Source organism: Chiroxiphia lanceolata, chromosome 3 (genome assembly GCF_009829145.1).
Source record: "Chiroxiphia lanceolata isolate bChiLan1 chromosome 3, bChiLan1.pri, whole genome shotgun sequence".
Classification (NCBI taxonomy): Eukaryota; Metazoa; Chordata; class Aves; order Passeriformes; family Pipridae; genus Chiroxiphia; species Chiroxiphia lanceolata.
In genome coordinates this window covers 27222110-27248854 of record NC_045639.1, presented here as the reverse complement: position 1 = coordinate 27248854, position 26745 = coordinate 27222110, and the positions used below count along the sequence as shown (strand labels likewise).

General features: G+C 35.2%; 1 protein-coding gene across 5 annotated transcripts in view; it reads left to right on the top strand.

The window, feature by feature from the left end:
* SRBD1 (S1 RNA binding domain 1) overlaps positions 1-26745 on the top strand; it is a 122707-nt gene that overhangs the window by 12360 nt on the left and 83602 nt on the right. For all 5 annotated transcript variants that reach the window (XM_032683957.1, XM_032683960.1, XM_032683958.1 and 2 more), the window contains 7 exons: positions 2779-2875; positions 4204-4339; positions 9747-9850; positions 14707-14814; positions 20675-20832; positions 22012-22102; positions 23154-23261. In XM_032683957.1, the coding sequence (XP_032539848.1) occupies positions 2779-2875; positions 4204-4339; positions 9747-9850; positions 14707-14814; positions 20675-20832; positions 22012-22102; positions 23154-23261 (802 nt within the window). The remainder of the gene's footprint in view (positions 1-2778; positions 2876-4203; positions 4340-9746; positions 9851-14706; positions 14815-20674; positions 20833-22011; positions 22103-23153; positions 23262-26745) is intronic.

Here is a 26745-nt window from a genome sequence, read left to right as displayed (position 1 = left end):
AAGTGCTCTTCTTCTATGAGCAGTAATGTCCTAAATATCTGAAAATATTTTAAAAGGGGAATTGCTTTAAATTGTTCTGGTGTTGCTGGACTACTTTAAATTCAACAGCACTTTAAGCAACATGTGGTAAGAGTTTACATTTAATGCCATGACTCTCCAACCTTACCTGTCTCTTAGTAAATAGTAATAATTATGGTATAAAAGAGACAGAAGTCTGGAGACCTTACAGTTGACATCTGTATTTACTGGTAAGAGAGAGGGAACTGCCCCACACACCTGAAAACTCTCCATGGTTCTACTTGAATTGTTTCCTGAAGAGTCGATGGTACAAGAGGCTTATGCTCGTGAAGGAAATGTCATCCAGCAAAGCATATCATAATAAAAACTGGCCTTGGTGATTGGGAATGAGCAGGAGAGTTCTTGTTATTGAATGACAGTAGGGATTGGAGATGTAATCTCTGAAATTTGACCAAGAACTTTTAAAAATGTGGTTGTCACAAATAGACTGCAGAACTGTGTGTCTTTGTGGATGCAGTTATGGGTGAATCTGTAGGGGGCAATCTCTGACAATAAAATGCCAAGATTCCTGCATCCTTCTTTATGATGTTAAAATAGAGATATACTTCTGTTCTTCCCTGCCCCAACAGATACTTTTGCAATTTCAACATTAAGATACTGAACCTCCTTAGTAAGGCTGACTCTTACTCTTCCTACTTCAATTTATTTTATTTAAATATTACTTATAAAACTCTGCTAATTTTGCACTGAAAATCAGTTACCAAATATTTTGATTTTTAATTAACTGCGTTTTAGCATATGTCATTACTTCATACAGCAGTATATTGCAGCCACGCATTGACTGTTCTGGCAGAGTCTAAAGAGCCAAAAGAAAACCTTCATGGTGGAAGTTCAAATAAATTATTTAGAGTATATTCAGAAGGAAATGCTATTTGTTGCAGCATAAACAATAGCTTTTGAAAATCAGTACACCTATTTTCAATTTTGTGCTAAAAATAATTCTGCTTAGGTTTATATAATGGTTTGCATTTGAAAGACCTCAGAAATTTATATACATCTATGAACTGGGTCACTTTCATCAACTTGGGAGCCAGTTTGACAACCTATATACAGCTTGAGATCAGAGTGAATTTACAGTACAGAAAAGTTTTCATCAAATCTTAATATTTCATTCTTTCAAATTCTCAATGTTTTTCACCTTATACTAAAAATAAACTGAAATAAAAACAGCAGTTCATGTTTCAAAGCCAGACCTTGAAAAGTTAAGGAAGCAGGCTCACCAGAAAATTTAGTTCTTCCTTTTAGTTGTATGAATGGTCAAATATTTCTCTCATTACACAAGCATGTGCTGGTGGACACAGTAAAATGCCCATGGAAACTTTATGATTTTAATTCTGACTGGGTTTGGCCTATGCTATCTCGTTCAAATTCTCTACTAGAATTAAAATAATTTTGCCATGCACACTTGTGGTACTTTAGTGTCTTAATTCATATTCAACATGGTGCATGTCCTAAAATTCCCTTAGCTTTGTGTTCTGACATGACATTACTTTTACCATAAGAAACACTAACTTGTAAATATAAGGATCCAAATTTTATAACTTCTGATAAGTTCAGGCATTTAATAATGTATTCTTATTCTTTAATTTTTTTTTTCTTTCTAGCAGTTAAGTTTAGCTTCCTTGTCTTGAAAAAGGGCAAGATGAATTTTTTATGGTGTGTAACTTTATAGCCAAGTCAGAAGCAGGATTCTGGATTCAATATAATGAATAGCTAGAGCTATGCAATTTTTTAAAATAGTGTTAATAAAGCTCTTTCAAGATATTGGTAGTCCATCAGACAGCAAAATGAAAAATAATGTGTGCTGAAGGAAACAGTTAATGCTGCATTTGCGAGCTCTAGGATTCTTGCTTTTTGCTCTGAAGCATTCATTGCTGATTGTTGCTTGAAACAGGGTTAGATAATACTGAACTAAAATACGAGATGTCAGTTTTATTTCATTGTCTTCTGGTTCTGGTCCAATTCAATCACTGTGTGAAGGAGAATAACGTGCCGCTTCTGGCCTTTTGAATTAAGAGATGGTTCTGCCTGTTGGAAATTAACTGAATAATTCTGTTATCTCTCCAGAGATATGAAAACATTTATAACTTCATGTCTTTGAAGACATTTTATGACTTTAGTGTTTTGTAGGAGGGGTTGAAGGTATCCTGACCTCAGAAGTGTCATTGTGCAAACTCCTGCTACAAACCTGTGGAAATATAAAACTATTACACAGAGAAAAGACAGGATTGCCTGTGAAGAATTTAGGCAGTTTCCATATCAGTAGCAAAATGTGTAGACTTCTGTTGCAGTTACTAATTTTATTAAATTTTCAAAAATTATATTTAGATATCCAATTTTACTATTTTAAATAATTAATTTATATCATGAATGTCAAGATCTGTTAGTATCAAAGTCAATAAAATGAGAGAAAAGTAATTTTTTTTGTCCTTTTGTCTTATGATAATTCATTGGTCACTTTAGGCTCATTAAAAATATAATAGATGTTTTGGAAAGGAAGTTTAGTTGATAACAAAATTTTAATGAATTAAGATTCTTTGAAACCTCTGCAAGTCAGTTAGATATCTTTAATCAGTAATCTTTCAGCTTGTATGTATTTTCTTAGTGCCTATGCAGTTGTGTAATTTTTTGTATTAGTTTTTTCTGTATTTATTAACTGCATATTATATTGACTGTATTCTATAATTATTGTTTTCTAAGGGCTTGCAAATATCCAGGAGGTAGAGACTGGAGTACAGCATATTTTAGCAGACATCTTTGCTAAAGACAAAGATACACTGGATTTTATCAGAAAACTGTAAGTTTCATTCTTACTTTCTAAAGTTTCCTGGTTACATGGTAAGATTCAGTCTCCCAGCATGCTGATACAGAACTTTTTTTTAAATGATAGGAAAACTGTGTTACTGTGAGATTTAGGTCCATTCCTGTGTACATTTGTTAGCCCCTCTGCCTATCTGGCTGTCAGTTGAGGAGAGATCTGCTGTAGGCATGGTGTGATGCTGTGACTCCCAAAGAATGTAAAATTGTCTGTGGCTCTGCTGCACATACAGCAGTTCTCCCTTGCAGTTAGTGACCCGACCCATAAGGGAATTTTCCATCCTTACACTTTCTTCAAGCTATAACTTTTCAGAGATACATCTTTTTAAGCTATTGCTCCAATAGCTGACTTGACACCAGTCAGTGTAATTAGTGTGCAGTGATGGTTGATTTTGGCATTGGTAGTCAATAAGGCAAACAAATATGACTGTTTTTAAAGCAGGAGTTACTGATCCTTTAATTGTGTTAGCTGAATTTATGTTTTCTTACATTACCTGACTTCAGTGTTGCCATGTCTGGGCAATTGGTATGACAGAGTAATAGCCACTTGTTATTTTCTCTGCTGTGTGCCATCTGGGACGGAGAAGAGAATTATCAAAGAACATGTGCTGCCTTAGGGGCAGGCAATATTGTTTTGAGTCAACAATGGGATAATTTCGGTGAAGGGATTGTTTTGTAAAGGATGTGCTGTCACTACCTGACTATCACTTTCATTCTTTTGACCACTGGAAGTTCCTTAGTGTAATAGTCAGTGCTTTACAGATCAATCCTGTGGATCTGAAGTGTGTTGTGTGTATGGTAATCACAAGGAACATTCAGGAAGCTATCTGTTTGGGATCCCTGTTACTCCTAAAAGTAATGAAAATTTCTATGGCTGTTAAGTGCTCAAAGCAACAAATTAATTCTGAGACTGGGTAGATTCAAGAGAGATATTGCATTTCTATAAAACAGAGAACTACTGTAATTTTTTTTTAATTTTTTTTTTTCAACTTCCCAAAATTTGTTGGGTGAAGTTTAACCCATAACTGACGAAACTGAAGTGCCAATGGTGGCTTTTGAGTATCCGTTCCCTTCAGGAGAAGGGCTGTGATAGCTTTTTCTGAGGTCTGCTTGAATGCCTTCTCTTGGTATGTTCCAGTCAGTCAGTCTCAGCATTAAGATATGTCATCCAGTTCTGCAGGTAATTAGAGTTAACATAATCTGTAATTGAGCAGATTTCAAACTGCTTTTTTATTTAATATGTGCAGTAATGACTTGTTACAATTTTCATACTAAAACACCTTATTAATATCTGTTTCTTCTATTCAGATGTCAGCAGAGGTACATTTCCATTCAGTCAACCTTGGCCAAAGTGTCATCCAAAAGTGGAAATGAAAAAGATATTAATAAATTCCAACTCTACCATGAGTTTTCTTGCAATATAAAGAGCATTCAGCATCATCAGGTACAACTTCAAATTTGTATTTTTTTCTTAGAATTTTAGCTGTGGGGAAATGTGGCTTTGTTTTTTAATTTTGTTGCTTCAAACTGATTCTAAAGATACTTTCTTTTTCTTTACATTAGAAGTATAGGCTTTCAAATTCTTGAAATGCAGGACTAAGCTGTTAGACTCAGTTAAGAAACTGAGCAGAGGACTGCTATTCAGTATGCCTGCTGTGTAATTAATTTTCATTAAAAAAATACTTATAATGATTTATGTATCAGATAAATCATATCAATATTGAAATACTTTTGGTGTGTGTCATGCCCTCCCTCCCTTCCCCTGGTGACAAGTGCATATCAAGAGTCATCGGTGGGGGGATAAAAGCTAAGCAATGACATGCCCTGTAGGGGTGAGACTGGGGTAGAAGTGACATAGTAGTGGAAACTGCTTGGTTGCAGTGTAGGAATTAGAAGCAAACATGCATAAACTTATTCTTGTTTCCTTTGGATGTTTGCTGCAGCACTGAGTCAGGGTGCTCCGAGCCATTTGACTCTAAACCTGACAGGTGAAACTGGTGAGAAGTATCAGGAAAGGGTCCAGAAAACTGAAATTAAAAGTGACCTACAAAAGCAGCTCAGGGGAACATCCCATGCACTACTCCAAAAATGGGTTTGTTTTGCAAGTCATCAGTATTCCCTTTGATGAAGCATCTTTGGTTATCATAGACTTGTATAACTAGATAAGGAAATAAAGGATGAAGCAAACTTACTAGCTGATGAGAAGCTGATGATGGGGCTACCGCTGTTCCTGAAGTTCAAAGGCTGAAGTGTGATGCACTCTATACAATTGTCAAGACCTTTGAGATAATTCATAACTAATCACCAAGTGAATTGTCTCTTGTTTTGGTCACAATTACTTAGTTTAAAAAAAAAAAAAAGACCAACTCAACAGAAACAAAACCAAAAAAAATACCACACAAACAGACCCTCTTGGCTGCTTCTAACTAGAAATGTCCTTTTCGTTTAGAAGGCTGTTATATGCTCTTATTTTTTCTGTGCTTTCCATGTTAAAACAGTGTGATGTTTTGAAGTAATAAAGGATTTTATTGTCTTGAAATGTCTTGAAATTGATTTATTACAAAAACTATTTCACAGCATGGATGGGCTAATTTTTATACCATTTCCCACCCTCCAATATAAAAGGTGTTAGGTGAAAGGCTAAATAGCTACTAATGATTTTAGTAGACAAGTCTTCTGTAGATATTTGAAGAGGTAGCTGTAGTTGTTTTCATCTATTGACTACTGTGATGACATTCACAAAGGTTTGTAGATTCATCAGAAAATTAAGTGCTGTGGTGTATGGATTTTTTTTGTGTGCTTTACTGTTGAAGAAATACTTGGGCTGTCAAAGACTACTTAGTTTCACCTGCACTGACAGTAGTGAATACTGAGATATGCAACATGTTTTGGGTGAGCAAGTGTTTCCTGGGATGATAGTATAACTTACTTGTCTGAGGCATCCTTTTTTTTTATTTAAGAAAAACTGTTGGAGCCCAGGCTCGAAACCATATTTCCCAAACCTGGTCAACGTTTTGGTTGTGTGGCTGCGTTGTTTCTTATCCAGGATACATCCTTAGTTTGTTTGATATTAACTTGATCTGTTCTGGTTTATTCTTCCTTTTGTCTGTTGCTAATCTTAATGCCTCTTTCATTACCTATTCTAGCTCTCTGGTGAAGTGATAACAGCTGATTTTGCAGCTGGTAGTGTTATAATAATGGGATATTTTTGCACACATACCTGCTGTCTTTCATCTATATACTGCTATTGACTGTTCTACCACATTGAATATTTCTGTATTGTGAATTGTAGAAGAGTTACTTGTGCTTTGCTGAGGTTTCAAGGCTCAAGGTATGGCAGGGCTCTTTTGTCCTAATTGAGGAAAAAATGCATTTTATGATCATTTCTGACATTACAATTTACAGAGTTCTCTGTTTTGCAAATGTGCTGTAACCTTTTTATGTCTGTTTTTGGTTCTTTGGTTCTTTGTTAGTTTTTCAGTTTCTGTCTTTCTCCCTTTTTTATTTTGATAATGAAATGAGAGAAAAAGTTGGTTTGGGTTTCTTTTTATCTGCCATTTCTTCATTAAGCTTAAACTCAGGTATTGTACTTTCAGAAGTCTTTCTCATTACCTTCAATTTCTTTATCACCTGACCTTATTCCCCTACTGGTGCAAGTTACCATTTTTTAATTTCTTTTATTTCACTGGGTTATGACAATCCTCTTTAGTACCTGAAAGTTTTTATTTTTTCCTTCACCTAAGGCTTTGAAGAAATACTTCTTTTTTTGCGTTTAAAAACTGGTAAAAACATATTCTTTTAAGAATAGAGTAAAAGATGACTTCAAGTGGAGAAATTCTCTGGTTTGGTTCAAGATTATTAAAAGAAGTTTATATCTAAAAAAGATACAGAAAAGCCTGAAACTAAGCTATTTTATAAATTTTACTAATCCCCCAGGACTACAGGTTAAATAGCTGTGTTTGAAGAACACTTATAGAATTCACTGTTTTTAAGACCTTCTCTACTGCTTTCGTGACTGCATACAGACAAGTGTTCTAAATTCATTTAGCTGGAGGCAAAAGTCAGCTTTAAATCACCTCTTTGCAGAGTTGCAAATACAGGAGTCTGTAAAATATTGCACTGAAACTTGTCATCACTGGAGTATGGCAGTGCTAAGTAATCTTAAAGATCTGGGTAGAACCCTAACTCTGCTCTAGCTTCCCTGTGTGTAAAGGGGGTGGACAGTAGCCTAGCATGTTACCTATAAGAGGGTAAGCTGTGCCCTTATGACCAAAGCATGTGTAGCTATGAGGGTGCCTTGCAGAGTGTGTTGCAGTGAGTTAAGCTGCTGTGCAGTAAAGCTGCAGCTCAGTTTTGCAGTTCTGCAGCTGTCACTGCACAGCCCGTACGTCTGTGTTGTTTTCTGTGCCATTGGCGTTCTGTGTGCTGAGACACGCCACAGAATTATCAGGACTGGTGTGAGGTCGGCTTGTTTGACTGAAAAAGGTAAAATACTGAATCTGAAATGAGAAAAAGAACTTTGTTGTTTTAAAAGCCTGACTCCAGATTTGACGTGGTTGGACACCTGTGGGTGTTTCCAGCTGGAACATTTTGCTGTCGAGAGGTTGAGCCACATTTTCTTCCTTTGGCAGCAAGGAGAACCTGACTCGACTCTCCTAGAATGTAGTTGAGTAGCTCTACCAATACTGTCGTAACTAAGGGAAAAGAATTTTTCAAGAGTTTATTTGAATTTTTGACTAATTGTAAACAGTTCAGTGTTTTTGTACGCCTTGGGGTTGTTTTCCTGTATTTGGAAATGACTGAAATGGTGGGAGGAGAAGAATTCATGAATAAAGTGTATCATTTGAGGCAAGTGCTCTATTTTCAATCTCATACTTAAAAAGGAATTGGGAATTAGAAGTCCTTGGCAAAGTATACAAAACTTACTGTGTGAGTCTAAGTAAATCTGCAATATAGAAGAGAGCTGGGCAAAATGAAGGATGTCATATTTTTATGATAAACAGAATAAGGTTTGACAAACTTTATGTCTAGATCAAATTGTTGTTCTTGCTTTCTTTGAAAAATGTATGTTGTTTTTAACAATCCTGGCCCTGAATCTGTTCCAATCTTAGATAAAAACAGTCTTTTTCCAGATGTCAAGACTGTTTTGTGTCTAGAATAGCCAGATTTTAACATTACTTAAAAAACCAAGCAAAACAAAAAGATCTTTATTATAATAGACGAAAAAATTGAGTAATTCCTTTCTTAATTGAGCATTTATTGGATGATAATTCTTCTCTGAATGTGTCACTTAAAACAGGATAGGCAGTTTGTTTAAGAATAAAAATGTAAATAATATTAGTGACTGCATTAACAGCTGGTTTAAGTTCAGGTGACTGACACATTCTGCAGATGGAGGGCCAGGAAACAAAATGTGATGCAAATATTGACCCTGCTAACAGCATGCTGAATGATGACATTATAATTCTATCAGATACATTCTCTGTTGTGAGCATCATTTTGATTTCATTTTAACTTGACATTTAACTTTCTCTTTTTTAAAAGTAAAATCATAATAAATGTGAAGGCATTTGATTTGTTAAAATGTGTCTTTCTAATTTCTACATGAAAACATTTGCTTTGGCAGTAAAGGTACCAGATGCTATAATATTTCACATGCAATCTTTATTATTAGCTTTGTTGTTCAATGATATGTCAGGCCTGGTATGTCACAGGAGCACTAAGGCTCAGGAATATAAATTGGTACTATGTCCTGGAGTCATTTTAAACCATTGTATTTAACATATGTGACATGTCTGAGTTAGCTAGTGATTGAATTAAAGTTCATGATTGACACAGAATGCTCTGTTGTGACAGTGCTCAGGGCCTGCTACATACAGCAACATGTGTAGTCATACAGGAATGTCAACTTCAAGCAGGTTTCTTTTTTTTGTTTGTTTGTTTTTCTACTTTAAAATACTTTGGAAGGAAAAAGGGAATCTAAAGATGTGGCTTTTATTTGTAGCTGCTTCTGACTATTATTTTGTTTCTAAAATCAGTGAGTTTTCTTAATACTAAGGTGAACATTCAGTGTGACCATAGTGAGATTAGACTAGTAGTTACCCACCAGTATCCTCCAGGATCCACCACTTGTATTGTGATCCTGGTTTTAAATGTAGAGTCACAGTGTTCCATTTAAAATTGAACTCTGTATGCAGGTAGCACAAGTGCAACCTAATTTAGCTTTAGATCATGACTAGGCAGTTATGCACACAAGGTTCTGTCATAAATATTTGCATATGTTTTAACGCTGAAGTGCTAACATGAAGAGTGTATCTACCGTCTTTTCTGCTATTTTTGAACTAGTAATGAATAACTCTAAATTCATCCTCATTCAAATTAAGCTGAGTGCCTTTGTGTCAAAAGTTCTGATCCATAATTAATTTTAAATTTGCATTGATCTTGGAAAGAAAAATGAAACCTGAAGCATAGGACTAACTTTTTCTCTCTCCAATCTCTAATTCTGATTGGAGTCACTTTTCAATTAATTTTCTGATTTTTGTGTTACTGAATAAGATTATTCCACCAGCTAAATTCATACTCTTTTGTATTATAAGTGTGTTTAAGATAAACTGAATCTTGAGATTGCAGACTCCAAAAAAAATGTATGATTTGTTATACCATGGCATGATTTAATCTGTGTTTAAATTGTGTATGTTATCTGTACATGCTAGTACTTTGTGAACTGGTTTACTCTACCACCATGCTGATTTGCTACAGAATGTCAAGCAAGCGCGTACACAAATGTTGATAAGTTTATCTTTTGGATATTTTGTGTGTCATCTGTCTCTGCCATTTATGTTTGCACTCAGATTCTGGCCATTAACCGAGGGGAAAATCTGAAGATCCTGACAGTGAAGGTCAACATTCCTGACGGGGTGAAGAATGAATTCTGTTGGTGGTGTGTCAATGAAAGGTCTGCATGGATACATATTCTTACACAAATCTTTTTTTTTTTTTTTTCCATAGACTGCTGCATACTGAAGTGTACCTCATATGTCTTGTTACATTAAGAGAACAAATTAAACGAATATTTATTAGATTAAATGAAATTAGCTAGTGGATAATTCTTATTTTTATTTCCAACTGCTGTAGCATTATGCTGAAAAGATCATGCCTTGGGCTATATTTGTGAGTTCTGGCACCATTCTTAAAGCAATTGAGTTTTTTTGAAAATATGCTAAGGCTGATGAAATGTGAATATATTTTCAAATTGTAATATGCATCACATCCAGCAGTCTTTACTGAAAGGACTTTATAGAATCTAATAGAATATACTTCTATCTTCAAAAATAACTTCATATGCCTGATTACAATGATTAAATAGGGATAGATCAGTGAACTACATAACTTCAAGTTTCACAAATGTAAGGAATTGCATGTTTAAAAAAATTTAATGGATTTAACAGACAAACCTAAACATGACTGCCTTCAGTGCATAACCCTCACACGTAGTTGAACCATCTCTTACATTTTGATCTCTGGTTGAGTCAGAAAACTGGGCTCTAAAACCTGGATTCTTCTGTTGTTTACTGATTTGCTCTTACAAGTTGCTTTTTTTTTTGTAAGCCAGTAGTGAGTTGTTTATTGTTGCATAATTTTTAGGTTTTTTGCAAAAGTTCATTTTAAGTATATGTTGTTTTGTGTAATATCTCCATCAGCCTTTTTCTTGGAAACTGTACCTGGATGTCCTCTGTTGGAGACTATTGTGATCCAAACCGTGCTTCTTTCTTGCATGTATAAAAGACAGGTTTCTCTTTCTCAGTAGCTTAAGATATTGGGCATTGTTCTGAGGATGTTTCAGAAACTCCTACCTTTGCATCCTAAAATCAAATAACCAAAAGGAGGGAAAAAATAGGAAAAAATGCACCTTTTAATGTATAAAACGAATACTGCTTCAGCTTGTATTTTTTTTTCACAACAAGTCCAAGAAATGGATTTGGAAAAAAATGTTCCTTTCAACTGTAGAAATTTAATAGAGATGTTCTCTTTGAAAAGGAAGAATAGGGCTCTGAAAGAATTAAAATATTTGTTTGACTGGAAAATATAATATGATCTAAGACTAATAGTAAGTAACTTTTTTTTTTTCCTCAGTAAAATATCAGGATTCATAAACACACCTTTCTCATTCTAGTTGTAGTACCTATAACAGAATTTCTGTCCTCCCTTCAAGATGTGTATTCTGTAGGCAGGACATGTCTGTCAGTCTTGCTTTTACTGCATCTATGACTGAGAATTTGGAAACACTGTGAACCACAGATAATGGAACAGCTTGTCACTGCTACACAAATAAAAGTGGGATGTAAATTGGGATATTTTTGGTTGATTACACTTTGGTGAGTCATCCTGAGATAAAAAGAATATTGACCTTGGGAATGAAACTGCTTGTTAATACTTGGCATTCATGAGGTTATATATGCTTATGGCTTTTTATTATTTAAGGACAACTTCTCCACCATTAGAAAACTTGTGAAGAAATGATTTTAGTAAATCTTGGTGCATTAACGTCTAGGACAGATTCTGATCTTGTTAGATTGACAACTGTGTTATCAAACTGACAAATACTAAATGTGTATTCTGCCCTGCAAGCTTTGAAATTACTGTCTAAGGGTGGAATTTGCATTATTTTCATTGCGTTGATTTACTAGTGAGAGCCGAAGGTTAATAACTTCCGATTGAGTCAATGGTTTCAAAACTTTGCAAAGGTATTAGCTATTTTCCTAAAGGTTACACACCTTGAGTTGCAGAAATCAGTTGCAGAACCAGAAATGCCACCTTGCTACAGAGTTTGGCCAGTATTCTAGCCACAAAACAGTATCACCTACTGCCTATTGAAGTAGTAGCAAATATTCAGAGTTTTTGTGTTCTTCTGAGACAAATTTTTTAGCATTAAATGTCCCTGCAATAGCAAGTGAGTTTGGAAGACTAGAGTTCATTATTGCATTGAGTTCCGTGTAGATGCTGTCTAAGAATATTGTAATTTTTTTGCAAGTTGAGAATATTTATTAGCCTGTATAAATAAACATCTCTATTTCCTTGAAATTCAGGTTTGTGCAGAAAACTGAGTAATATCCTTCTGCCCGGTCCTATGGGTTGTATTTTTCCCCAGAAAATGGCATCTCTGTGGTTTGAGAGTGAAATTAGCTCCATTAACTCTAGAACTCTACCGGTCCCAAAGACTTCGTTGTGAAATGGAATACAGAAAAATGATCAATGAGAAACAGCCAGAGAGGGGCTGCTTAACTGGCTTGGAATGTAAAGTCCACATGGAGTTGTTCCTTGGGAAGGGTTGAAAGTCTGTTCCAAAATGGGATTGCAGCCTTGAAAATGAAGTTTGACGGTTGATAATATTTTTTCAGTTTCCAGTCAAAATTCTCAGATTCTGTGTGTAGTCCATGGTACGGGCCTTTAAGACTTACTTTGTCTGTGGTTACTACCTCGGTACGTGTTTTCTGTGATGTCTTGGAGGAACACAAAGCTGTACTGTTTCTCTTTCAGGTGTAAAATCCTGGTTGTGGTCTTCCTGGAACAGTTGTTAATTAATACTAGTGGTTCTTGATGTGGGCTCTGTTAATTCTGTTGATGTACAGTTTCACCTTCTGTGGTGTATCAGTAGTCTAAGCCACTTATGCTTATGGTGGTCCCTGTTGTGAGCACTTGCACATGGAGAGATGATGAGCAGAGTAAGATATTATTCATATGTAGCTTTTCTAAATAGGGCATCTAAAGTCATATCTTGATTAAATAATCAAGAAAAATCCATTCTTAGAGGGAGACTTAACTACGCTGCTATGATCTTTAAAAATATGCACACATGATTTTGCTTTGTTTTTGAAGCAAAGTGAATTTTTCTCTTCTCTCATGAAGTACTGCAGTAATTGAAATGGAGTATTTGCTGCGATTGAACTTACTTCTTGGATATTTTTGCATTTGTAGCAATTTCTAACAGAATGTTGCCTGAATAATTTTTACTTATATGTAGGCAGGTAATAAAAATATCTGCTGTGATAACTTATTTACAGAGGAAAGGTTTGTTACCTGGCTTTAATGGATGGAAGAGCAGGGGAAACAGCTGCCAGGTTTCCAAATTCATTCTTATTTGTGCTGAGGATACTTCCTTGGGGGATTGTAGTCATACTAGCCACCTGTAATAACTTCATGTTTATAGAATGTGATGGCAATAAGAGGGTTTAAAGCCTTTGCCAGTTTTATATAGGTATGGAAAGAGTCTCCAGTTACAAATAAGTATAATAGAACTATTTGCAAAAACTGTTAGCTAAGTGATGAGGTCATGTGGCTAAGCACTCACAACCCTGAACGTTGTAAAACTAAATAGTGAGCTTAATTCTGCTCCCATGTCTGTCTGCATTAATGCAGCATTGACTCGATCGCACATTCCTCATCTGTTATATGCACGGACACTTAGAAAAGCTGTTTCAGGAAATTGCAGATCCCCTTAAACAACTGAAAAGCTGTCTGGATAGGAGCAATTTTGGATTCTGTGTATTTCTGAGTGACTGCAAGTAAACAAAGGCAAAAGTAAAATTCATTCTGGTTTTGCCTGGACCTGCACCTGGATACATTATGAAATGACCATAATTCTATCATGTTGCATTTCAAAGACAAGCCAACCAACCAGCCAAAAACCTTAAACTTAGCCAGACATATTACAAAATAAGTATGTATCTCACTTAACAGTTTGGGACTCAGGCATATTAAATAATACAATAAAGGAAGAAAACTCTGACTGTTATTAATATTTTTAAAAGTAATAAAGGTGGACTTTAATAGAAAATGTTAACTAGTTAGTTCTGTTTGCGTATAATATATCTGGTTGCTTCTCCTCAGTCTTGATCTCTTGTTGTTGGGTGGGCAAACTCAGTGAGTCAGTTCTGCTTGTTGAAGGACTCACATCCCCCCAGCCCCCTCCTTCATGGAACATTGCCCACAACAAAAAGTTCAATTAATTAAATATTAATAAACTTTGAAACTTTGGTGTATTTTACAGCAGAATTTGAAGTAATTGTTATTATAGTTATGACTACTGCACATTCTTCCTAGAAAAGGGAATGCTTTAAAGAGTTTGGCTTAGAAAAAGTTGGGAAACAGTCCTGTGTTTGTTTGGTATTGTTTATTTAATTTTCCCTTTTTCTATAATATTATATACGCTTCAAATATATCAGCAACAGATAAAAGACAAAAAATAATTTGCAAGCTGTTTGGCTTCTGTGGCTTAAGAATTGCTGCAAAATTTGTAAGATTTCATTTAGAGTTTGAATAGAGATACTCAAAACATTCCAAGTGAAATTTGATTTGGGTTTCATTAATTGATATTAGTTTAGCTCCTAAATTTCCATCTGGGCAGTGACACTCACAGAGGATGTTTAGTAATGTTTTTAATGTATTGAGGAGTAGCAAATAATGCAACCCTAATGGTAATATGTAGTCAAGTTCTTTGTTCAGTTGTTGTAAGCTTTGACTTTTCAAAGGGAAGAGAAATGGGGTTTTATGTTTTCTTTAAAACATAAAATATGATTGCATTCTGACACCGAAGAAAAGATAAGCCTGTCCCTGGTGCGACCTGTGTGGTCATGGACAACTTCTCATTCTATTTATATTTGAATCTGATTTCGTTGCCTAATTATTGTAGAAATTCTGCAGTTTATAGAACATCGCAATGTAGAAATCTTTTTGTGAAATTCCTTTTTTATCTAGGTGTTTGTATATGTTTTTAAAGTATTTTTTGATTTTTCTTTTTATAATCTTTTGCAGATGGAGACCGAAACAATTTTTAAAACCAGAATTTATGAGGATCCTACGGAATTCAGTAGAGGATGCATATAAACGCCTTATACATCCTCTTCTCTGTAGAGAATTCAGGTAAGCCCAGAATAAATCTGTACTTTCATATTATGAATTTTTTAAAAATTCCCTACCTAACAGTTTGCTACATTATCTTTTATCCATTTGAAAATATCAGCATGTTTTTAATCCTCAGTGCTTACGGAAGAAATGAACTACGTAGTCTTGGTTCTGTAGATTTAATCTGTGACCCTATGCAGTTTAGGCTACAGTAGAGAAATGATGTTTCTGTGAAGACATTTTATGTGTTTACATACTTGTTACTTGTACGTTTATCTAATAAAGTTACTCTATTACCATAATAGTTTTATCTTATTCTTTATTATCATAAACCATTATGTCGCTGATTTTTCCTGTCATCTTTTCATATCACAGTAACAGTACTGTCTGTGACATTGTTCTACTTCCTGCTCTTTTACCTGTTTGAAAGAAATCAGCAAAGTATTGTTGTGGTTGGAAGTGTCCTTCATGTTTGCCAGCTGCACTTTGTGATAAACTAATTAGTCATAGTCTTAGTCTGATACCATTTTACGGGTATTGTGATGCCTCTAGAGACATCAATAAACTTACTTCTGGTGATACTGTAGTAATGATGTTATCAGGCAAAATGTCACTTGTTAAAATTTGTAATATTGTTCTGAATTTAAAGAGAACTTAAAACTTAGTATCAAAGTAACGTGAATTAAATAGGGCGTTTTTTGGTGTAGTATAGGAAGTGAAAAATCTTTAATATGTCAAAGTGTACATTCTAGAAGCATTATGTTCTAATGGCTAACTACTTAGGGTGTGATTCTTCTCATCAATACAAGAGAAGCTCTTCAAAGCGTAACATGTTTCATTCTGGTGAGGCTTTCTGATATGTGACCTAGATGTTAATGCCTGCTTTAAGGTAGTTCAAAATTAAGTTTATCAAAGAGACCCTGTTTCTTGGACCAGAAATGTTGAAATGACTTGTATCAAAATGACACATGTTGGCTATTCAGTATCTAAAATCTGCAATCACATTGTGAAATACAGTTCTTCTGTACTTTCCTGGCTGTGCTTTTATGTTTCTGTTCAAATTGGAATTGTTTTCCTGACACTTCCTTTCATGAACATCATTCCCTGAATGTTCTATGTTCTAACCATTTGAAAAGAACTGTCAGCTCAAGTTTTTAACAGCAGATATTTCTAACGGCTTTTGGGTTTCTTCACTACAGTATGTTGTGTTTGTTCATTGCTTTGCAAGCAAGATTGCTTCACCTCTTTTGATTAGTGAGCCTACTTTTTTGCTAATGAGAGTTTCACAGATTTCTAAAAGCGCTGAGTTCACTTTTTTTTTTTTTTGTGATCACAGTACATGTAGCTACTCTAGGGGAGGCACTGTGCCTATTATTTGGCCAAAATGAGGAACAGCTCATGATGGAGGGTCCAACTGTTGTCTTCTGTCACATGGGAGTGAAAGTAGTTGTCATTCCTAGCCATCTCTACAATCAAACTTTTAAAATAAAGAAAAAATACTTACTTTTTAGTGGAGTTTGGTTTTAAGATAGCTAAACAAACTGACATAAGGGTACTTCAAGACTCTTTTATTGTATTTTTGTTCTTTGGTTTGAACCACAGGATTGTTGTGGCCTGTGTTGTGTATAACACTTGGAGAGCTGTTGCAGCAGTAAGTGGCTGAAGGTTTTCTGTTCTCTTAATCAAAAAGAAAAAAAAAAGCTCACTTCCCTACTACTTTTACTAGATGTAGCTCACAAGTAATAAATGCAAAGAATATGAGGCTTGCTGCCTATTCCTAAGTGGATGTCTGCTTAGATTTTACTCTTTGTGATAATTTTGCATGATTGGTGGTGTTTGGTTAGGAAAAGCTGAGGCATCTCCTATAGAGAGGAACACAAAGCACCTGACAGTAGTATTCCTGGTTCCTGACCACTTAACTCTTATCCTTCTTTTATTCTCTTTTTGCACACACCAGGAGCTGTTTTTCAGGACTCTTGCGAAGGACTGCTAAAGTATTCAATGCCTCCTTTTAGCATTAATATTTCCAACCCACCCCCTGCTGTTCTTCTTTCTTTTTTTATTATCATTAAATGTTGGAACACAAAGTTTCCAAGAGTGTATTGAAATTGCTGGTGCTTCTAGTGATCAGAAGAATGCAACTTGCCAGCAAGACAGTTACCTTATTTATTGTTTAATTTCCGTTCTTCCATTCTGTCAGATATCATAATTTCTTGTATCTGTTATAATAATGTCCAATGTTGCTTTTGGCTCTTTGAAATACATTTTACCATGTTACAGTACTGCATGGAATGATTCCGTCAGGGTTTCGTGCAAGTCATGTGGCATGGACTTATTTTTTTAATGGATAATCCTTTCATAATTTTCCATGCTTTCTTGCAGAGAGTCCTTTCTCTCCCCTGTCTTCAGGGACACAAACATTTCTCTGTATATCTTGTTTCACACCTGAAGCTAGTTTGCAGATATTTTTCCACAGAAAGGATTACATCTCAGACTGTATATGGAAGTGGGGAATTTTGAATCTCAATTTAAAATCTGAATCTTATAACACTGAATAGAGAAACTAGTAGGTCATGATTAAGTGATTTGCATTTATTACAGTATACCTGTTAGTGATACACAGTCTGAATGCTTTGTAGAATTTAAGGTAGGGGCTTAAAATCCTGACTTGATTGATATTTTCTCATAAAGTAGCAACTGCAGCATTCTGAGATGTATTTATTTGAAGGTTTTTTTGGATTTCTTCCCCCCAAAATAACCATTTCTCTAGTGCTTATAGAGGAGGACTGCTCTCTGCCTTATATCTCTGTCATATTAATGAGAATCGTCACAAATTGGAAAAACATGAAGCTGGGCATCTTGCCATTTGGATGGAGCCAGTAATGCACTGAAAAAGAGAAAGATGTTAGATTGTCTGAGTTAGCTTCATTTTTTTTTTTCCCCCCAAAGGATCAAATGATTATCCCAAACATGAAATTAAGGGCCAGTACTTGGGACAATAGATCATGTAATTGATACAAGTGTTGAGTGAGAGAGAGTTAGAGAGAAAAGAGAAGTCTATGCTCAAAATTAAAAAATACAGGATATTATGTAATAGAAAGGACATTCCCCTACGCACCTGGCAATTTCAGTAACATTTCCTGTTACTATAAAAGTTTCTGTATATCCATGCCAATTTTAAACATGATTTCCATAAGGCACACGTAACTAATAGCATGTGTTTAGGGGTAATTTTAATTTCTGCGCAAGTCTCCCTTCACAGGTGGACTGATATGAATTTGCAGCATGGGAGGACTTGGCCTTGTGGGATACTGTAACCCTTTATCTCTAGGATAGATGGAAAGGTAGAACTTGGCCTCTCTTTGTACAAAGCCTCCCATCCAAGGGGGCCTCCAGTCCAACCTTCCCTTTTTCAAGCCACTTTTAACCTTCATTTGTGTGCATCGGTGACTAGTTGAATCTTTGTTACTTGTGTATATGGAAGATCCATACTGCTGTGAGGCTTAGGTATTTGCTTTTGTTTTCTCTGGTTTCTCATGAATAGCATCTAATTGTTGTGTCCCTGGACTCTCCCTGGAAAAAGCTCATTCTGTGGTTTAGATTATTTTTTCTAATTTTTTAAGAACAGGAGAAGGATGCTGTAAGAGTGAATGATCAGGAAATGAAATGGCAACTGAAATTCAGTGGAATGAGTGTAAAAGGATGCTTGCAAGGAGAAGTAGTTACTTCTCATACATAAAACTAGCAGGTCTGAGCTGTCCTGCCACAGAAGAGATGCTGTGGAAAGCAGCTCCACATAAATGTCAAGTGCTGAGAAGATAAGATTACTTAGTTAAGGAATAAAGACAAAACAAAGACTCCTTGATTTAGTTGGCCTTTATTTGGAATATTATTGGCTATTTTGGTCCACTCACCAAAAAGTAGGAAAACAATTCACTGGAACTGTAAAAGGCCCAGTGAAGGGGAATGAAGTGTGAAATAATTTCTCTGTAAAGAAAAATTAACTACACTAGAACTCTTCAACTTGGGAGAGAAAGGGCTTAAAGATGAATGGCGTGTGAAAAGTGGCACAAGGTTTCTAGGGATAAATTTTTGCTATCTTCCTGTTAAAGGCCTCGGGGGACATAATAAGAATCACCTTCCAACCAAAAAGTGGCAGCTATTTACACAGCTTGTGATGGACCTGCAGAACTCGCTGCCAACAGGCTTGGAGACAGAATACTGAGATAGAGGGACAACTTCCCTGAACTGGTACAATATGCAGTGTCCACTCTTTGTTGAGGGCACATTTGAATTTCTAAGGAGTCTTGTAATGCCTGCATACCCTTCACCATCTCACTTTGAATTGTATCTGAGTTAGTCTCCTATACCTGATCCAGAAACAAAAAGCATGGGGATGTAAGGGAACCTCTTGCTGTAGCAACTTACCTAGGGAATGTTCAATCAGTTATGTGTGAAAGAGAATCTGGACCTCTCTCTAGACTACTTTCAAAGAGAGATGATGATGATTCTTTCTTTCTGTACCACTGTGGGATGAGACAGGGCTGAGCTGGTTGTTTGGTTGGATCCTGGGCAAATTCAAGTCAGGCTGTTAAGTTCTTCCACATCCGAAAGCTGCTCAGAACAACTTCATATTACATCATGTCAAATAGCCTTTATGAGGGTTGTCTTTGAACTATTTGTAGCTTGCTTGTGTCACGCATTGATTGACCTACACGACTTGAGTAATTTTCCCTGCCCCATTCTTAAAGGATCAGCTAACGTGAACACAGTTTTTTTTCCTTCAGTAAAAATAAACCCAGATATTACTTTTTTCAGTGATGGGTTAAAAGAAAAGGGAGAATAAGGGCATTGGCTACCCTTTGAAGTTATGTGAAGGCTTTACTGGATTTCTTTTGATTCCCTAATTATTGTCATTATTGATAATGTAATGCAGCTGAAAATGGCAATGAATACCTGCAAAAGAAAAAAAATCAGCTAGGTGATGAATATTTGTGTCCCCATGACTTTTTCAGTTTTCCTTTTTTATATAACATGCAATACCATGACAAAAATACTTGTCCTTATCAGTCATTGTCCTGCTGGCCACATCTGACAAATAAGACATTGTCTATCTTGTACACCTTCAGTCAACAAGACTGACTTTTTTCTCATAACACTCTGCTGTAAGTGTTCATGCTTAAAGTCATCAAAGTCAAACCTTGCTGCACTCACTTCTTTTTGTTAAAGAACATAACTTGGAAAAGAAAACTAGGAAACATGAAACATCGTGGCCCCATCAGCTTTCTAGTTTGGTTCTGAGGAAGCAGAATATCCTCCTAGAAAAAGCTCAAGTCTACATGCTTCTGTGATGACTGTTAAATAATGTAATTCATAGACAAAATTAAATGCTTCATGAGTCGTGGTGTGTTAGCAATTAATTGGAGGTACCCTTCCAGTTTCTCTCTAGTACCTCTCAGTGTAAACCAACATCCTTTCTTTTGCTGGGTAGTGATTTTTCTCCAGAACTGTGATATTATGATGAATTTGATCCATGCCTTCTTCAAATCCACTTTTCTTTACAATTAGGTATCAACTTTGATAGGAAACTGTTCTTTGCTCGAAATTCTGAGTTGATGTTTGAATGTTAGTTGGTATGTGTCTTGTAAGTGTTTCTATTATACACTTTATATTCACCGTTTCTTAGGACAAGAATAAGGTTATCATAAAGCTGATTCTTTTTTAAAAAGGTGTCAATAACTTGAAGTTTAGTATTTAATTAAAGATGATGGAAACATGATTGGAAAAAGCCTTGCAACTTTGGAACAATTCATAAGTGCATTTGAAAACTAATTGAAGGGAAATTTTTGTGTTTTGGTTTTTTTTCCATCCTTCTAAGATCCAAGTTGACATCTGATGCAGAGAAGGAGTCTGTGATGATGTTTGGGAGAAATCTCCGGCAATTGCTTCTGACCAGCCCTGTGAGGGGTCGTACTTTGATGGGAGTAGATCCTGGCTACAAACATGGCTGCAAATTGGCAATTATTTCACCAACCAGTAAGTTTCAATTCTAGACATTTTTGAGAGGACTGATAAAAATATATTCATTTAGAGTAAAGCATAGTTTCAAAACCAGCTTTTTTATCAGGTTGATTTTTGTTTTTTGTGAAGCTTTTAGTGTCTTCCACATGTCCTGTCATGTAAATTCCATTCTTCAGCTAGGTTAAGGTCAAGTTTCTGCCACCTGTATTCCAGTGACTTCTTTGGTGTTATTACTCCTCTCTAAAATATAATTTAAAATGCCTTCTGCCTTCCTGAATACAGGTTCAAATAATTGTACCCCAGATAGTCAGTAAAGAGAACACCTGGCATTTTTATTGTTCGCCAAAGAATTTGAATTTGAATACTTTCTATAACATTGCTTTTTTCATGGGCATATCTTAGATATGTGGACACTTTTATCAGCCCTTTTTTGTTTAGTACTATGTGTGTTAATGTGAGAAGTCAGAAACACAGTATTTGCAAAACTTCTTAGTTCAGATATAGAACAGAGCCTTTCTAGTTCATCCTAATCTAATCAGGGGATACATACCTCTTTAGGCCCATGCAAAAATGGTTTGTTTTCATTTTATTATGTTTTTGCTTTTTGTCTGGGAATATATTCACCCAGGATGGGTGGAGGGAAAGATGTGTTCTAGAAACTTTAAAAGGCAATAAAGGTAGGATAAATGGTTATTAACTTTCATTGCACTCTAAGGTCTCAGTGCCAGTTAATCCAGATCTTTCCAAATGTGATAGATGAGATGATGGCAAGAGCTGGCACTGGAGTTCCAGAGCTCCTAGACTGCAAGTCCTGAAACTTTCTAATTTTCATCTCTCTTTACTCGATCTGAAAAATGTATTACACTAGAGCAATAAATATTTTATATGCTGGTTCTCTCTTTGGTAATATAATACATTTTATTTCCTAATGTGACTAGATGCTCATCATTTGTTATGTGGATATGTCCACAGGGAACTAGAGAATGTATTAGCCTGTTTTGCTTTGCTAGCCAAAGCCGCCTTATCCTCTGCCCACCATACATTTCTTATAACTGAATACAAAAATCAAAGGGAAAGATGGCTTATTAAGAAGCTTTCTTTGTGAATCATCAAATTAACTTCAGTAGTTCTACAGGATATAGCTTTTGGACCTTCGTGGGTTTTATCAAATGGCTTCATCTTTCATTATTCTAGGTCAGATACTCCACACTGATGTAGTTTACTTGCATTCTGGTCAAGGATTTCGTGAAGCTGAGAAGATAAAGAAGCTTCTGCTACAGTACAGGTATGCCAAAGAAACTTACACTTACTGCTCTGTCCAAACAAAATGAGTGTCTTCACTGTCCAAATACTTGTTTTTGGGTGGAATAAGAATTCTGCTGATATAATGAAATTATTCTTTTTTTTTATCTAGTTCAGAGCTTGTTTTTTCTTTTAGTCTGTGTTCATGCTTTTACACTATGTATATGTTAACCATGTGAAATCAAGTCATGGCTATGCGTAAGGCTGCATGCTATGAACGTATCCCCAAAAAGCTCTGTCAGTCCATTTATTTTTAGGAATAGAAATTAACGTTCAGCTAAGGAATAAGTTTAGCCTTATTCTTACAACCCCCGCAACCTCCAAACCACTCATCCATCTTTTCCTGTTCCAAAAGCCACATTTAGTTTTTGGAAGACTTTTATTAAGCAAAGGAAATCCTGCACAGGTAGATCTCCAGATGGAATTGCAAACAGGGGTAGTGTGATTAAAAGTTTATTGTGTCCAACTGTTTTGGGATCCCTGTGGACAGACATCTGGTCTACTGAGTCAGCTGCTGAGCTGCCACAGCATACAGTCCAGTTTGTCTTTAAGCATTAGATTGGTTTTAAACAAGGTGATTTGATGGCTGACTGGTTGTGGTGAGGGCAGTCAGAAGGAGTGACCTTGCAAGCTATTGCAACTACAGTATTCCCATAAAGGAATTAAGATGATGATTGCTTGGGCTGCTACCCTTTTTCATGACTCACACCGGATGAGGGAAATATGAGATGAAAGTGTCTCTAAATAACACTCCATTTATTAATATGAAGTATCATTTTTGGGTTTTCTGCATATGTTACCGCTGTACAATTCCATTACAAATGAGTGAAAATTTTGACTCCTCTCATGAACTGCCATACTGAAAACCTGTTAAACACAGCGCAATATTACTAGGAATATGTTCTCATTATCTCTGAGCCTTGTGTTACCTGAAATAGGATGTATTGGCCATTGTTGTGGATGGAATACTATGTATGAAAAAGTTTAAAAGAATGTTTAAGAATAATTTTTGGGTTTTTTTACCCCACGCTAAGCTGTAGCACTGTCGTGATTGGCAATGGCACGGCCTGCAGAGAAACAGAAGCTTACTTTGCTGACTTAATTATGAAGAAATATTTTGCACCACTGGATGTTGTTTACTGGTAAGATCCCTTTACTGGGATATTAATTTGTCCTACATATTTTAAGAGGTCATTTTAAATGTAATTTGTTTAAGTATTTCTTTTTGTTACTTTGTTTGTATTTGAGTCAAGCCTGTCCCAACCTTCTAGCCAAAGAAAAATGGCTGTAGTTCTTTGAAGCATGAGAGTAATTCTCCTGAGTCAGTAAGAGAGACGCACTGAAGCATTTTATTTTCTCTTCCTGAGATTTACTCCATTGTTATTATCGTTGTAACAAAGTATGTGAGAATAGCAGCACTAACAGCTAAGAACCGTTTGGCATTGTGTGTTTATTTCTTGATAAATGAGGTTTAAATGTGAATGATAAAGCTTCTGTTGTCTGACTACAGTATGGAATGCTTGCTAATCCCATGGGTATTAAATAGTCTGGAAATAAGTATTGTGTTAATACCTAGTAGAGAGTAGTGAAGATACCTAGTAGAGAGTAGTGAGGATATCCTTTTCAACCTTCAAAGTTAATCCATTAATTTGTTGAATTTGAACTAAAGTATTCTTCTATTGCTTTGAATGGAAACGGTATTATATTGCTTTCTTTTCTCCCATGCAGAACTGCTTTTATTTTTTATAATTCACACCTTTATTTTTTTTCTAAAGCAATTTTTGTGATTTACGTTGGATTATCTTTTGTGCTGACATTTAACAGCAGTATTTGGTTGTCACTTCTTAACATGCTGAAATGAGTTTTCTGTATTTTTAAAAAAGTTATGGCCTTTCTCTTTTCTAAGTGTTGTATACATCTAATGGTACCTTTTCTTCATAAATTCAGAAGTGATCTTACAGATAGGGTTAACAAATTTATTCCTACTAATTTATGATATCATTTAATTGCACTCATTCTTTGTTTCTAAGATTGGAAATCCTTGCACAGCAAAACACAGCTCGTTGCTGTGTGCAAGATTTAGGGAATTACCAATCGTATTTGCATTTTAAATCTTTTTCTTTAAAGAAGTAAAGGGACTTGGCAGATGAGGCTGGATTGTTTTATAGTGCTTTAAAACCAAAATCCTAATCAACTTAAGTTGTCATTCAGAAAGGTGGCTGATGGAGAGGTGCTACAGACTTTGAGTTCCTTGGCATATAAAGTTTTAATGTAATATTGCTTAAATTTTTTTTGTTAGAAGTGGAGAATAGGACCAGGAATGATTATAAAACAATAAAAATCTGTTCATCCTTTTATGTCCAGTTCATCATATAGAGCTTGGAATCATGCATTTCCAGGAAAATAAGACAATAATAGACTATATAATTTCAGAAAGGTGTGTGCAATTGGTGCACACACAAATAAGAGAGGTTAAAGATAACCAACTGAACACTTAATTGATTGCATGTATGTGCGGAACATGCTGAAATAGTCTCTCTACTGCTGAAGTCCTCTACAGTAATTCTAGAATTGTGAAGTTTTTCATTGGCTTCAGTATCCAGCTCTAAAGAAACACTTGACTACAGTCTTACTGAGAACAACATTTTACCTCATTTTTTAGTTGTGTTGCAAGAATCAAATTAACGGATTCTCACTTTAAAATATTTTAGTTATATCAGTATGAAAGGATACCGAGAAGAGTTATTAAAAAATAATTAGCTTCATTTTGGTTTCTTCAGTTTGTCTCAGTTAATGTTTTATTTGATAACTGGTTTGTCTTTTTTAGTGCTAATAAATATATCAGAAACAAACAATTAAAATAAAAAAATCTTCAACAGTGGTGAATACAAACTGCATATAATTTTACTGAAGTTTTCCAAAGAGAAGGCAAATCAGTAAAGACAGTAGTAGGAAGTGAGGCATATGACATGATTTTTCATGTGGCTTTAAAACCTATCTGAACTCAGTTTGACAGTTTTTGATTTAAAGCAAATATTTTTCATTATTTTTGTAACTAACATGCTTTCAGATTGATACACCCAACCTAAGTAACTACAGAACTTTTTTTTTTTTTAATGTAGTTTCCCTTTTAGAGCTGTGTTTATTGACTTAGATTAGGACTGGACTAGATCCAAGGACATTCATATCTAGTCTTCAGGTTTTTTGTTACAAATCAGTTTTTGTTACAAGGTTCAATAAATATTCTTGATTATTTATGTTAGTTCTATTGTGAGTTCTTGCCAAAGATACATTGTATTATAACCAAAACAGATGTTCTGGTTTAGACAAGTGTATTTGTTTTAACAGGACCAGAAATGTAAATGAAACAACATTATGTTCAACATTAACATGGCAGATGATGAACTCTTAGGATTTCATTGGCCTTTTTGGATTAAATTAAAATCTTGAAAAAATATTTCAGGAATCTGTTTTTCTTTTATTGCTGTCAGTTTTAGGCATTTTGGAAATGAAAGCTATCTGGCAGGTGAACTATGCTAGAGCAGGACAAAATTGAACAGTTCAATCTTCGTATTTGGCAAAATCAAATCACAATTTTCCTTTCAACCTCAATGGTTTTGTTGTCACAATACAAACATTCTTATTGGTCTCAGTTTTCTTGTGTGCTTGTTCCATTAATGCACACTCAGAATAACGTGTTTCAGCTCATATTTAAAAGAAAGTTTCATGAATTGTAATCGTTTTCAGCAAGCAGCAAAGAATGCAGCCAGGCAAGTGTATTGTTGTTGTTGTTGTTTAGATGGCTTGGTGTTTAATTTCTCTTCTACTTGGTTTTAAACTTGATACAAAATCCTTTTCTGCCACTTGCAGCAAAATCTTTTCTTGCTCTTGAGACTTAATAAGCAATGTAATTAATAATTTACTGCTGTTTAAGTTCAAACACTTCTGTACTGTGACAAATAGAGGAAAGTCTGTAATGTCTTGTAAAGTTCTCATTGGGTTTTCTTTAATGTTTAAATTGTCTGCTTTAGAATACTTAGAAATGTTCTGCTAAGGTAGAATAGGTCTGTTTTAATACCTTTTGAAGTTGGACCTTGGTGGCAAGAAATTGATTTAGAAATGTTTGTTCTACAGGATTTTAGGTCCGCTTGTATTTTATAGGTGTCTGCACATGCTTTAAATATCCTTTTCAATTTAAATGTGTGTTTTATGTTGTTGAATATCTACATTATACTCTCTCAGCTTTAACAAATGCCACTTTCAAGTTCCATGCCTCTACATTTCTAATGTTACACTAGCTTAATTCCCATTACTTTTCTGCTTCATAGCACTCACAGTTTGAAAGGGACCTAACATTTGGGTTCACATTATGATAATTAGGTTTCAAAGCAGTGTGGGGGGATTAAGATGTCTGAAGTCTAGTTGCTGAATAAAGTTCAGAACTACTTGTAAAACTTGTTTGAGTGGTTAACAGAAGTGGTTTTATTTATTCAGTGCTCATGCAGCATTAATCCGTATTTCATCAGGTACCCACAGTGCTGTAACTCTAGATATGACCTTGGGACTTAATTTACCCCATCTCAGTTTTCCTTATTAATGTGCCTTGAAAGAGGTACATGAAAGATA